Source organism: Pipistrellus hanaki (genome assembly GCF_964339955.1).
Source record: "Pipistrellus hanaki genome assembly, chromosome: 3".
Classification (NCBI taxonomy): domain Eukaryota; kingdom Metazoa; phylum Chordata; class Mammalia; order Chiroptera; family Vespertilionidae; genus Pipistrellus; species Pipistrellus hanaki.
In genome coordinates, this window is record NC_140505.1 from 134,376,924 (window position 1) to 134,391,513 (window position 14,590).

Consider the following 14,590-nt stretch of genomic DNA (forward strand, 5'->3'; position numbering starts at 1 on the left):
TAAAGGCTCTCTTCCAAACCCTCCCATCTCTTCCACTCTCTCTAATCTATCTGAAAGCTTCTCCTTGGTGATCAGTCCAGATTCTTTGAGTTTAATATTACTTTCCCCATAGTCCAAGGTTGAACTTCCCTCTTTGACCTTGGAGTTCAAGCACCCTTGCCTAAAGGTATTTCATGGCTCTCTGTCTGTTAGGACCTCTGTGCTGCTCCTGCTCTGAAGCCCTCTCTACTGTTTCCACACTTCTTCACTTACAGTCATAACACTCCTCCCCTCCCCTCAGAATCTCATGATTTTTTTCTTAAAACCATTTAACTCCTTCACAATCTCACTCTCCAGGATCACTATTCGGTGACCATCTATGTGATGTGATGTGAAGCTTCCCTCACTTCCCACTAAATACACACATATTCTTTCCAGAGAAAAAAGGCCCAATGACATTTCAGACATATGAAAATTGAAAAACTGAACTATATGTTTGTCAACTATATGTTGGTTCAGTTATGGTAAGGACATTGGCAAATCTATACCATTCAGCAGAGATTTTTCTTAAGGACACTTGTCTCAAACTTAGTCTAAGATTAGGTGAATCTTAACAGAGGCATGAGCAGGAAAAATAATACAATGTTGCAATGTATTATACCCTCTGTGACCAAGGCCAGTATTTTCTGTAGTCTACATTATACCTGTGTTACGCATGGGAATGTACAATTTTCCCTTTATTCAACTGCACATTTATCATTCACTGTCTGTAAGTCAAAACATATGTGAATATTAGAGATCTATGTGCCTATATACATATACAGTAAGTTCCCATTTAACATCATCGATAGGTTCTGTGACTTAAAGGGAAATGATGTATAATTAAACCAATTTTACCATAGGGTAACTGATATAAACAACAGTTAAGTTCCTACAGCACCTCATAAATATTATAGCAAAAACCGCATTATTCAAGGACTTGCTGTACACACATGTGCAAATCAACACATCCTTCTCTCAGCTCTCTTCCCTTTAACTTCATCATGGTTATTATATGTTGTACACACAGACACACACACACACACACTAATCCACACACAGTAGCTAAAGGTAACTTGATGAAAAAGAGACAAATTAAGAAGATAATTATAACAGAATAATAAATTGCCTGATCATTCTAAGCAATAACATAAAAGAGTTTAGCTAATATTGTTAAAATTCTTAAACATTTATTAAGGGCAGTCTGGATTTTTTTGGTTCTAGTCCTAAACCCTTGAAATTAATGTCACCGAGAACATGGTTTCTTTTTTTCTAAAAATATATTTTATTGATTTTTCACAGAGAGGAAGGGAGAGAGATAGAGAGCTAGAAACATCAATGAGAGAGAATCATCGACCAGCTCCCTCCTGCACACCCCCTACCGGGGATGTGCCTGCAACAAATGTACATGCCCTTTACCAGAATCAAACCTGGGACCTTTCAGTCCACAGACCGACGCTCTATCCACTGAGCCAAACCAGTTTTGGCGAGAACATGGTTTCTTAAAATACATCCCTGGGAAGACTATTAGAGAGTGAATACTAAACTGGGTCTTAGCAATCTTTTAAGTCAATTCTTATGTCTCTCAAATCCTTACTTTTGGCTTTCAAACTGTATTGGATAAAGTATATTTTTGTTTCCTTTGAAGAGCTTCAGGTTGTCCTCGTCTAATCTTTCCTCATTCATTCATCCATCCACCCATTCGTTCGTTCGTTCTTAATATATTTTATTGATTTCTTACAGAGAGGAATGGAGAGGGATAGAGAGTTAGAAACATCAAGGAGAGAGAAACATCGATCAGCTGCCTCCTGTACACCCACGACTGGGTATGTGCCCGTAGCCCAGGTACATGCCCTTGACCAGGATCAAACCCGGGACCCTTCAGTCCGCAGGCCGATGCTCTATCTACTGAGTCAAACTGGTTTCTATCATTCGTTCTTTCATTCAACATTTACAGAGTGCCTACTATGTATAGGCACTTAAATAAAGGACATTGAATATGTAATCTAAGTAAAGAAAGAGGACTGGATTATAAGAAATGCTATTTGTTCCAAGTACTTCATTTTTATTATTTTTAACATGTTTTCATTGATTTTAGAGAGGAAGGGACAGGGAGAGAGAAACACCAATGATGAGAGAGAATAATCTGTCAGCTGCCTCCTGCAAGCCCTCTCCTGCTTCCTGCAAGCCATTCTCTGGGAATCGAAAGGTGACCTCCTGGTTCATGACTCAGTATCTCAACCACTGAGCCACACCGGCCATGCTAGTGCCAAGACCTTTAATATGCATCACCCAATCTCCATCATTTTCTATCACTTCATCAGTTTCAAATTTGCATCGATTCCAAAGCTACCTTGCTACTGACCCCAAAACTCTTTGGGGGCAGGAATTGCACATTATTTGTAGTTATATTCACTAGGTCCACGGCAGTGCCTGACCCATATCAATGTGTCTATCAATGTGTCTGTTTGCCCTCCTAACTACAGATCTGCCTTCCCTAATACCCCCACCCCACATCACTGCCGCACTGAACTTCTGTTAGTGAGATCATGCACAACCTGCGGAGGGCTAGGTGGGGAAAGACTCAAAAGGCACAACATACCTCCCTAGTCACTTGAATATCAATGATGATTCAAGTCTGGTTAATTGGGGTTACAGGAAGACAGACAGTCAGATGTATTCTCAACACTAAATCTTGTGCCGTCACTTGTTTTTGCTTTCTGGCACAGGACACAAAACAAAAACAATTTCTAGGACAGAAATATCCACAGTTGAGCACAATGGATTTGATCAAGGAACCAGAGACCACAATGAGCTTGATCGAGAACCCAGAACCTGCGGACAAGTCTGGAATCAAAAGGAAAAAAGCTAAAAGTGTCCAAATGGTGCTTCTGATTCATTCTCTATAAGCCATAAAAGCTCTTTTTAGTCATATTCTCTCTCCAGGAGAGAATGCTTATCTCATTGCCAGTGATGGAACTAAATGATTGGTAATCTCAAGGATACAGGAAAATATGAAAAAACTCTTTCTTATTAAAATATTTAAGGCTTCTGTTTCTAAAAATAAGACTTAAGGAGGCTCTAAATATCATCTACTCAAAAACAAAACAAGACGCATAGTACTGAAAAATTAGTTGATTTATTTGAATTATAAAAGGATTTTTAACTCCATTATTTTTCTAGCTCCTTTCCCAGAATAAAAACTTTAATTATTGTAAATATCATTTTAAGTTATTTTAATTATCTTTAATTTTACCCTCTAATATAGAATCTGACACAATTTTTTTTTTTTTAGTTATTGAAGTGCCTCTGTGTTATTTCATTCTCACTTCCACTAACAAGTTCTAATTACCTCATACAAAGATAGAGCCTTTTAAACATGGGCTCCTTTTTGATAGTTGCATTCTACTCTAATCTACCTTGTAGGATGCTGTTTTACTAGGGGCATGAAGCCTTAGAACAGCATATAGTAATCATCCATGGTTGCCCTCCTAACTACGGATCTGCCTTCCTTTCTACCTCCACCCCATGTCACTGCTGCATTGAACATCTGTTAGTGAGATCATGCACAACCATAGGAGGGCTAGGTGGGGAAAGATTAAAAAAGCATAACATATCTCCCTAGTCACTTTTTTCAGCCACCTTCCTGTTTTTCTCTGCTACCCAACATATAACTTCTGTCACCACTGAGTAGAAAGCACTGCCTCTAACATAAGCTATACCTTATAAAATCACAAAGGTACTCTTAGAGTATAACAAAAACACCAAGTCTCACATTTTAGTGCAAGTGTGCTTCTCAGAAGAGTACATATCTATACTAATAAAAGGGCAATATGCTAATTAGACTGGACATCTTTTAGATGTCCTTCTGGACAAAGCCATGGTGGCAGCGGCCGAGGCAGAGACGGTTAGGGGTGATCAGGCCAGCAGGGGAGGGCAGTTAGGGGAGATCAGGCCGGCAGGGGAGGGCAGTTAGGAGTGATCAGGCCATCAGGGGAGGGCAGTTAGGAGTGATCAGGTTGGCAGGGGAGGGCAGTTAGGGGTGATCAGGCTGACAGGGGAGGACAATTAGGGATGATCAGACCATCAGGGGAGGGCAGTTAGGGGTGATCAGGCAGGCAGGGGAGCAGTTAGGTGCATCAGGTAGGCAAAGTGGTTAGGGTGATCAGGCAGGCAGGCAGGCAGAGGGGTTAGGAGTGATCAAGTAGACAGGCAAAGTGGTTAGGGGCGATCAGGCAGGCAGGCAGACAGGCAGGCAGGCAGAGGGGTTAGGAGTGATCAAGTAGACAGGCAAAATGGTTAGGGGCGATCAGGCAGGCAGGCGAATGATTAGGAGCCAGCAGTACCAGATTGCGAGAGGGATGTCCGACTGCCGGTTTAGGCCCAATGGGAGTCAGACATCCCCCGGAGGGTCCCAGATTGGAGAGGATACAGGCCAGGCTGAGGGCCCCTCCCTGCCCCCATGCACGTATTTCGTGTACCGGGCCTCTAGTAAAATGATAAAAACCGTCACAATTTTCTCTGTACCAACCTTATGTCTTCCACGAAAGACATTTGCAGTAGCTCCTTGGCCTAAAATATCAGATAAAAGCCACAGATGATTAGAAGTGCTCTGCATCTCGGCTTGGTCAGGCGATCCACTTTGTTATACTAAAAGGAAAGAAAAAAATGTGCATATTTGTTTTAAGGGACAACTACATTTAAGAAACAAATGTTAGCTACTTGTAGTCTCAAGTAAGATCACCCCTTATTTTTAGCTAAATTGACGTGTATAAACAGTTCAAAGTGAAATCTAAGTTTCCAACAATAGTAAAGGCAAAGTGTTGTGTGGGCTCTGAATAAAACTAACCAATGATATATTATATATTCAACATTTACTTATCAAAAGGTTGAAAAAAACATCTATTTCCCTTCTAACTTTGTCTTTGTCAATGAGAGTGATATTGGCCACTTCTTCAAATGTTTTTAAAGATTAAACAATGAAGAATTATATTTAAAGTGTTTCAAAATAACGCAATAATGTAAAATATAACAATATATTACTTTGTTTCCTTCAAGGGCAGTGCAATACTAATGAAAAAAACTGCTGACTCTGCATTACATTTACATAACTTAAAATTCCATCTACATAGAGCCTGACAATCACAATGGAAAGGTGCAAAAATGACTATTGCTGAAAGATGAATAACTTTTCTGAAATTAAAGGGTAGTTTCCCTAACCTGCAAGTATATAAATATAGATATGTCAAATGTATATTATTAAATAATAAGCAAGAGAAAACTGCATGTGTGGGGACAGGAAGTATATGGAAAATCTGTTTTTTCTGCTCAAATTTGCTATGAGCCTAAAATTGCTCTAAAAAGTAAAGTCTATTTAAAAAAAAAAATCATCCCTATCTAATACTGGAAAAAAGCATTATCCCTTTTTTAACACTGTCCTTTAATACTAAAAAGCATATAAGAATACTAAAATTATTTGACCTTCATGTTAGAATAAAAAGGTATGCTAAAAAGCATAAACACTAGTCTCACCAAACCACCTTAAACTTAAACCTGCTGTAATGTCAGATTAAAACAGATCTTAATATTCCTTTGTAGAACTCTGGCTGGGTAGCTTGGTTGGTTACAGCATCACCCCAATATGTCAAGGTTCCATGTTCCCCATCATACAAGAATCAACCAATGAATGCATAAATAACTGAAACAAATCAAGGTTTCTCTCCCTCTCCCCTTCCCGCCCCCCTGTCAAATCAAAATATAATATATATCCATTGTAGTTAGAATAGACTATGTCAGTGATTGGCAAACTCATTAGTCAACAGAGACAAAATCAGCAGTACGATTGAAATTTCTTTTGAGAGCCAAATTCTTTAAACTTAAACTTCTTCTAATGCCACTTCTTCAAAATAGACTTGCCCAGGCCGTGGTATTTTGTGGAAGAGCCACACTCAAGGGGCCAAAGAGCCACATGTGGCTCGAGAGCCGCAGTTTGCCGACCACGGGACTAGGTAGTTAGTGATGAATTAATGACTGCCAATATTCCAAGTAGAATTAGAAACTTAAAGAAGGGTCAGGGGTCTAAATTTCAGCAATCTTTGATATGCTAAAATATATTTATGTAATTTTACCAGCCATCTAATTCAGATAAGGAATATTATATTCAGCAGTTTATTAGAAATAAGCAATAAAAATAAGATTTCCTTTTAACAAATAAGAAATGTGTGATCTACTGGGGTGATACTGATAAACGTCTCAATAATATTTTTAAATAACGAAAACCTCCCCTAATTAACTTGGCTGTTTGAGATAACTGTAAACGGCCAACAGTGTCACCAGGTACCTATCTGTACCTAGTGGATAATATAAAACACGTCTATCAGCTAAGATCTCTGCTCTCTGTTCACAGCTATAAACCCATGGTTTTACAGTGATCTGGGGAAATGTCTTCTAAAAGTAGCTTCCAAAAACCCCACCATAATAGCATGCTAATAGGTGACGCAGCACACCCACAAGGTGCTTGCTGTATAAATGTTCCCAAAATTTTGACACAGGACAGGCAGGCACTCAACAAGTATGTTCCTGCTGACCCTGCCTTACGTGTACTTCCTGATATACCATCGGAAACGAAAGTTAGCATTTGTCCATCAAAAACAAACCACGAAATGGGCAGTTCCAGGTTTTCCAAACTCTCCCACCTCGTGACACATGTTAAACAGGTATTTACTCAGCATTCTCAAGTGGAAAAGGTCGTTCTTTGGTTATGCCTTTTGACAATTCCTGGGGAGAAGAACTTAGTTTGAGGCCACTTAGTGAACAAAAAATACCTGGGAAGCGGACTGGAAAACAAACCTACAGCCATTTCCCCAGAGGGGAAGCTTTGCATTATCCATTAATTACATGTCTGTATATGAAAAACGTCTTCAGCTTCTAGCTTCCCGTGAGTCAACCCCCTCGTTATCATCACTAAAACCTAAAATGCAACATCTTTCTCATCCTCTGACAAAAATAAATCAATCCACTGAACCACGGCCGACCTCGCCAAGGCTGGAACCCGGGGCTCGGAGCGGCCGGTCCAAGTGCAAGGGAAGGGGGCGTCGTCTCTCCGGGGCGCCAGGGCCCAGCCTCGGCCACCAACACATCCTCTTTTCTCGGCGCCCGACGTCGCCAGCACCCGGAGGGCCCGGGGCGGTAGGGCCGGGAGTCTAGATGGAGGGAGCCGACCATTCCTCCGGGCCTCACACGCCCCAGACCCCCGGGGGCGGCGTCCGCTCGGCCGGGGGACGCGAAGGGGGGGTCCGCCTCGGGCCGCGCGGGGCTCCTGGGGGCGCCCGCCCCGCCCCCGCTCTGACTCAGCACCCCGGTTCCCCACGGAGGGCGGGGACCCTCCGCGAGGCCCGTGCCGCGCGGCGTGGCCCCTTCCCCACGCGCCGCGGTCCCCCGGCCCGCAGCCACCCCACTCACCGCGCCCGTTCGCCTCCGCGTCACCGCCAGCGGGCTCCCGCGGCCTCCCAGCGCCTCAGGACACTTCCGGCTTCGCCAACCGGGTCCGGGGGCCACGTGACCGAGGGCCGGCGCGCGCGCGCGCGCGCGTGCGCGTGCGCACGCCCCAGGGTCCGGCCTCAGCCTCGGAAGCTGCCGCGGCGGTGGGTTCGCCTGCCGTCTCTAGCGGGGGGGGGGGGGGGGGGGAGAGGAGAAGCTGGGGGTGTCGGCAGCGCGACACCCCTTCCGCTGAGGGTGAAACCGGGGAGCCCTGCACAGTGATTCAGATCCCCGTAATCGCGAACCCCGCCCCGTCCTGGAGAGCAGGGTGCGGCGCGGGGCGACAGCGGGGAAGACAGAGCGGAAGTCCTCATTGTAACCATCAACTGACAGGTGTGCAGAATGCTGGACACCGGGGGGGGCGCTCACTGGGCAACACCGGAGCCCGAAAGGATAGATTGTATCTGTTTTCAAGACCACGTTGGCTGCAGTGGAGCTAGGAGATTGCTTCTTAATTATTCACTCGTGAAAGTATTTATGTAAATAAGCTCTTAAAAGTCCCTCTTTTAAGCGAAATTTTGGGAAAATGACCATATTGGAGAGCTTTTTATGGATTACAATCAGGCCCAGCAGTATCTGTGCTGCCAAGGTCGCAGGCAGCTAGCCATCCCTTCTGCCGACTGACAGCACTGCTGACCCAGAGCTTCCCAAAAGAGAACAGCAAGAAACGGGAAACGACAAAAGTGGTTTAGACCAAAGGCTTTTGAATGGAACAGACCTGGGGCTGCTGTTCCAGCTCTTCCTGCCAAATACTGAACTTTAAACAAGTGTTTGTGTTTTGTTTTATATACACGACTTAACAAAAGCCCACTGTGATCCATTGTTACAAAGGAAGTTACTTTATTAGACTTTTAAACAATGTTTAAGCGGTGGAGTCATTCTAACAACAAATCTATTCACTGCATACAATTCCAACCAGTTCTCCCATAGCTAATGCTAAGGACCTGTCAAAGTTCCTTGCAACAGTAAAGCCCATAGCTCAAAGTTTATGGGAGAAGTGATGAGCTGAGCTCAAGCTTTTTATTCACACATTTACCACACAGTAATTGATACATTTTGAAATACCAGTGTTTTCTTAAAGGTCAAGCCACTTGTGAACCAGTGTAAGCGTTTACTTTAGGATTTAAATAAAACTGTTAGGCACAGAATAATAAAAATTCTTTTGGTTCCATAGTCAAGTCACACAAATCACTTAAGCTTTTTGCCTCGATGGACCTCACCTGTAAACAGGTGAGATTCACCCTTGTGACAATTATTTGAGTGCTTGTTTTTGGAAATGAAGTGCAATACAAATAAGGTAATTCATGATTGAACAGTTTCCTAATTACTATGGCACTCTACATAAAGCGCCCTGGGAAACTTCAAGGAATGAAGATAGGAATTCTATATGGTTTCATTTCTATTACTCTTAATTTCCATGTCTTATTTCTCTTAGCTCTGAACACATGTGAATCTTTGAAGGGCTTTAAAAAGCCAGGGAGGAAGGAGCAGGTGTCATCTTTACATACGTGGAATAGTTCAGTAACCAAATTTGTATCAAGCCTTCGTGGGCAGGTATTGCAATAAGCTCTTTTCATGTTTAACTTAATCAGTTTTTAGTTATGAGGTAGCTACCATTATTTCTCTCATTTTGCACAAGGGGAAACTGTGGAGAGAGAACTTGCTTAAGGTTCAAAAAGCAGTTACTGGCAGAACTGTCATTTGAACCTACTTAAATGAACTGTTATCTGGATCCTAAATCTATGCTCTTGACCACTGTGCTATGCTACTCATTATTAGCACACTTTGGACAATTAGTATTATTGCAACAGGTGCAATATTCTTTCCCAAAGTACAAGGGGACTTATAAACAAAGCACTCAGCTTTTAATCATCTATTTTTAAAAACATCCTTATTGAAATATAATGTACATTCTATTGACCTAGTTTTACAATTCAGTCAACTTAGTTCAGTATGTTTATTCTGTAACATAAGGAAAATGTTTAAAATCACTTCTGGAATTAACCCCAGAAAAAGGTCTATGTGCACAATTTAGAATACAATTTTAGACAATTTATAGACCACTGAAGCTCATCCATAAAATCCCTTGGGACCATATTGGCCAAAGGTAAAAACAAACAAACAAACAAACAAACAAACCCACAGAAACACCCAACCCTCCCCTAAAATTTTACTTAGAATTTTAGAATTTAAACTTAAGTACAGTAATTCTGCTACTCAAGGTTGTCCCTCTTTTCGTAATTTTCCAATACTACTGCTATTGTTTTCCCTCTTGCCTTCTTGCCGTCATGAATAAAAATGGAAGAAAACAGGGGAAGGTACTTCTACTAACTAAATGAGCAACAACTACTGTAATTACAAGCACCAAACACACAGGTATATTGTGCCTACATAGATCCAATAAAAGAGGTAGAAAAAACTGGATTTTTAATTCTGTCAACAGAATCACACGGGCCTCTTCTAGGGCATTTAAAAAAGATTCTATTTAGCCGAAACCGGTTTGGCTCAGTGGATAGAGCGTCAGCTTGCGGACTGAATGGTCCCGGGTTCGATTCTGGTCAAGGGCATGTACCTTGGTTGCAGGCACATTCCCAGTAGGGGGTGTGCAAGAGGCAGCTGATTGATGACTCCCTCTCATCAATGTTTCTAACTATCTCTCTCCCTTCCTCTCTAAAAAAAAATCAATAAAATATATTTTTTTAAAAAAGATTCTATTTAATGGAACTAAGTTGCATATAGCTTTTTAGGAACATAATAAAATAAACCACCTATAAGCTCATATGTGCAATCCTTTAAATGGGAAGTGACAGAAAGATAAAATGAGAAAATAAGGCTAAAGTATTTATAATAATTCCAAAAAAGACTTGGTAGATTCACTATGTAAATTTTATTTTATTTTATTTTTTATAAAAAAATGTGTAACACCGGTACCTACTCTTAAATCAGTTAATTTATGAAACCATTCTTTTTTGTAGAATACTTATTGGCATCGAAACATTTTAAAGAAATGCAATGGCTATCTACAAAAAAATTAGTTTTGATCTGTTGTATCCCACCCCATACTTTAAGTCTGCACAGATAAAAGAAAATTTAAAATTTCAAACATTTTATATTCCGCAATTTAAAAAAGTACAGTTTTCCTGCTATGGTCTTTAAAGGACTTAAAGTTTCAAGTAAAGATAAAATGGTAGTAGAATAACTCTGCTGTATCTTTTAACAGCTTTTTTATATAGAACAATTTAAATCGGCATGCAAGCAACTTCTCTTGTTGTTACATACCCGTATTTAGGGAAAATTACACACATTTTACAGAAAAATCCCAATACATATACTGCAATAAGCTCAGGGCCAAGTTAAAAAGACCAGTGTGAATGGCACACAAAACTGCTTCTTTATAAATTATTAACTGGAATTTCTGATCATAAATCCTGATCATGAAGTAGGCACAGGGAGATCCAGTTCTTAGGGCCTTGCTCTCTGGAAGAACACCTGCAAATAAAGTATTGATACAGTCAGTATTGATCTCCAAAATACCACCTTTCACTTGAAGAATGGCTCTAAGTTGCTGAGTGCTAGTTACTCTTCTATAAAATTCAGCAGATACTGCCTTGGCCAGTGTGGCTCAGTTGATTGAGCGTCATCCATGCACTAAAGTTTGTCGCTGGCTTAATTCCCGGTTAAGGCACAAACCCAGAATGCAGGCTCGATCCCTGGATCGATTAGCTAAACTCGGGAGGCAACAGATCGATATTTCTGTCTCACATCAATGTTTCTCTGTCTTTCAAATCAATAAAAATGTATTTAAAAATTCAGTAGATATTTAAAACATTTCACATAAATTCAACATAATACAAGTTAAGAACTTTGTCTTTTGGACAATTTGATAAAGTCTATAGATAACTTATGGTGACAATATTAAGTTGGGAAACTACTTGAAATAAAGTATTTCACTAATGCTATGAGAGTCAAGTGATCAGAGGAAAACATGCTTTTGATACATTTTGCTGACTGGCACTACTATCAAAATTAATGCTGAGAAATTAAATCTTGAGGAAGAAACAAGTCAAAGCTACAGATAGCAGTTGTTATCCCTTAAGAAATTCATTATTTATTTGATTATAATATTAAAAAGTACCGGAAGCTCAGACGGTTAAGAGTGTTGTCCTGATAGGCCTAGGTTGCAAGTTCAAACACCAGTCAGGGCACATATAAGAATCAACCAATGAATGCATAGATAAAATGGAACAACAAATTGATGTTTCTCTCTCCCCTGCCCCTTTAAAATCAATTTTAAAAAATACTTAAAAAAAAATACTTTTAGCCCAGGTGGTGTGGCTCAGTATTTGAGAGTTAACCTATGAACCAGGAGGTCATGGTTCGATTCCTGGTCAGGGCACATGCCCGGGTTGCAGGATTGATCCCCAGTAGGGGTGTGCATGAGGCAGCAGAGCAATGATTCTCTCTTATTATTAATGTTTCTCTCTCATCCTCTCTGAAATCAATAAAAATATATTTTAAATATATTTATGAAAAAACACTGAATACCAAACTAAGAAATATGAATGTATTTTTAGTCAACAGCAGGCTGTGAAAGTTTTGAATTAAGGGAATGAATTTCAGGGGTCTATTCAGTGTTGTCAAGAAGACCTGCTTGGTGAGAACAGGGAAGGGCGATCAGTGAGTTAACAAGCCTATCCCAGATAGCAAGGAAGGGACAGCAAGTGAGTGAGGAGGAAGGATCTGCAAAGGATCTGAGGATCCATTAGGCATGAAGGGAGTAGGCATGAAAGAAGGAACTTCATTTTTTCAAACTAGAAGAATAATGCTACCAATGACTTAATGCTATCAATATAGAGAAGTTGGATTTGGGAGAAAGACATTTTATGAATGCTGTTTGGAATAAATTATATGTTTGGAGCAAAAACTGCTACAATGTACATATATCTGCTGTTACAGACCCCTTTAATAGTTACAATTTTTTGAATCCTTTAATGCAGTTTGATTCATCAGTTATTTAATAGGTTATCTTCACAGGCACTTTGCTTTTATGGGGAAATGGGAGTGGGAGAATTCGTGATGATAAACAGTAATTCTCAACATTCTTCTCACAAATCCTTTTGTCAGTTTAAGCTGACAAAGTACTACTACTACAACTACTACTGGGGAAAAACTGGCAAGGGAAGAGTTTAGAACCAAAGTCAAAGGATAGGATACTTAAACTCTGCAAAGCCCCTTGACTTATAAAGCCTCTTGAATGGACTTGGGCAAAAGAACCACGTAGCCATTCATTAAATTACCTGCTACCAAAACATTTAGCATATGCTTTGTCCTCAGATTTGATAAAGAACAGTTAATAAATAAAAAATAAAGAACAATTCCTCCTCCAGCCCAGGAGCTCCTTAAGGGCAGGGAAAGTCACTCAGATTGGTATTTGCAGCAGTTGGCATAGTACCTGTTACATAAAAAGCAGTCAGGAAGTACTGAAGGAATACTTAGGTGAAAGCAAGATAGTGCTGTCTCAAGAATTTAATTATAAACATAATACCAAATAAACATATAGCACTTCTTCCCGATGTGGAGTGTTTTTAAAAATTCAGTGATTACTATACAAATGTATAAAGATCCTTGCTGGCCAAATCTGAGGACTCTACTTTTTGTCTGTTTTACAACTCAAGTTTCAAGATAGGATACAACCAAGTAACTCATACTCATACTTCTGTTTTTATATTTTTAGATACTTCCGTTCAACTCCATATGGGCAACTGTTCTTAAACATTACTTGTTCCTATTTCATTACATCATGAAACTGTAAAAGAAAACTGGCATTTTCATACCAAATGCTCAGGCACATATATATTCAGTGTCTTACCCAACTCTCTATGATCTTATGTTCAGTTGACAGGGGTTTCACAGAAGACTCTAAAGTATAACATCCATAACTATAGATTTTTAGAAGCATGTTTTAGAGCAAAAAGATGCCAAAATAATAGTTGGTCAAACTACAGCCTGAGTCCTGGCTGCTGTGGCTCAGTTGGTTGGAGAGTCACCCTGTGCACAAAAGGGTGGTGTGTTCAATTCCCAGTTTGGGAGCAGACTGTAAGGGAGGCAACAGACGGATGTTTCTGTCTGTCTCTCTCACTTCTCTCTCTCTAATCAATTAAAATATATCCTTGGGTGAGGACTAAAAAACAAAACAAACTACAGTATCCTATCTATATAAAAGGCTAATATGCTAAGTGTCCGACAGTTCGGGTAATGATGTCAAGTGGCAACACCTGGCTTCCTCTCCCTATGGACGAGCCTCCTTGCAGTTTCTTCAGCTCAGGAGCACAGACTTGCTTTATAGCCAGGTGGAAACACTTTACATTATAACTAAATGTTTATGAATTGTGCCTCATTTTATTTGATCCTCACAGAAGTCCTAGAGCAGGAAGATAGGAGACTTGGTGAAATCCTACTTTATTTTCATTAGCCAGGGGAAAAAACAGAGATTTAGAAAGCTTAGAAACTTGACCCGACTGAAAGAAATGGTGGACCTTGAAAATGACTTCAGGTTTTCTCACTGTGCGGAATATAGTCAAACACTGCTGCAGTTAAAAATTTTGCCCTTTGTTCTCCCTGCATGATCTAACAGGGGTCTTCAAACTACGGCCCGCGGGCCACATGCGGCCCGCAGAGGAGTCTGATCTGGCCCGCCAGGTTTTTTGGGCAGTGAGCGCAGCCGAGGTGTTACAGTAGGAATTAGTAGTTCATATAGTCCGGCCCTCCAGCTCTCTGAGGGACCGTGATCTGGCCCCCACTTTAAAAAGTTTGAGGACCCCTGATCTACAATAATAATGTGCTTTGTGTTGATATTTACTGCTGTGTTTCTGACAATTACCTGAAAGAGAAGTTGGGATGCATCACTGGGCTGGAAAAAGTTTAGCTAATCAGAAAGCAGGTCTAATTAAGCAAGATTGTTCTATATCTATAAAAGGCTAAGTTGGCTCGTGCATGTGTGATACATAGAAAGTGCTCGCTGGCGCCAATTGCA

At 40.6% G+C, this 14,590-nt stretch overlaps 2 protein-coding genes across 3 annotated transcripts in view; both read right to left on the reverse strand.

Moving 5' to 3' along the window:
• Positions 1 to 7,608, reverse strand: part of TBK1 (TANK binding kinase 1) — a 53,534-nt gene extending 45,926 nt beyond the window's left edge. Inside the window, exons 1-2 of the mRNA XM_084877588.1 lie at positions 7,480 to 7,608; positions 4,550 to 4,668 (exon numbers count right to left, since the gene is read on the reverse strand). Of these exons, the coding sequence (XP_084733714.1) occupies positions 4,550 to 4,636 (87 nt within the window). The 5' untranslated portion in view covers positions 4,637 to 4,668; positions 7,480 to 7,608. The remainder of the gene's footprint in view (positions 1 to 4,549; positions 4,669 to 7,479) is intronic.
• A 2,817-nt stretch (positions 7,609 to 10,425) lies between these two features.
• XPOT (exportin for tRNA) overlaps positions 10,426 to 14,590 on the reverse strand; it is a 42,518-nt gene continuing 38,353 nt past the window's right edge. For both annotated transcript variants that reach the window (XM_084877586.1, XM_084877585.1), the window contains exon 25: positions 10,426 to 11,046. In XM_084877586.1, coding sequence (XP_084733712.1) covers positions 11,020 to 11,046 — 27 coding nt within the window. In that variant the 3' untranslated portion in view covers positions 10,426 to 11,019. The remainder of the gene's footprint in view (positions 11,047 to 14,590) is intronic.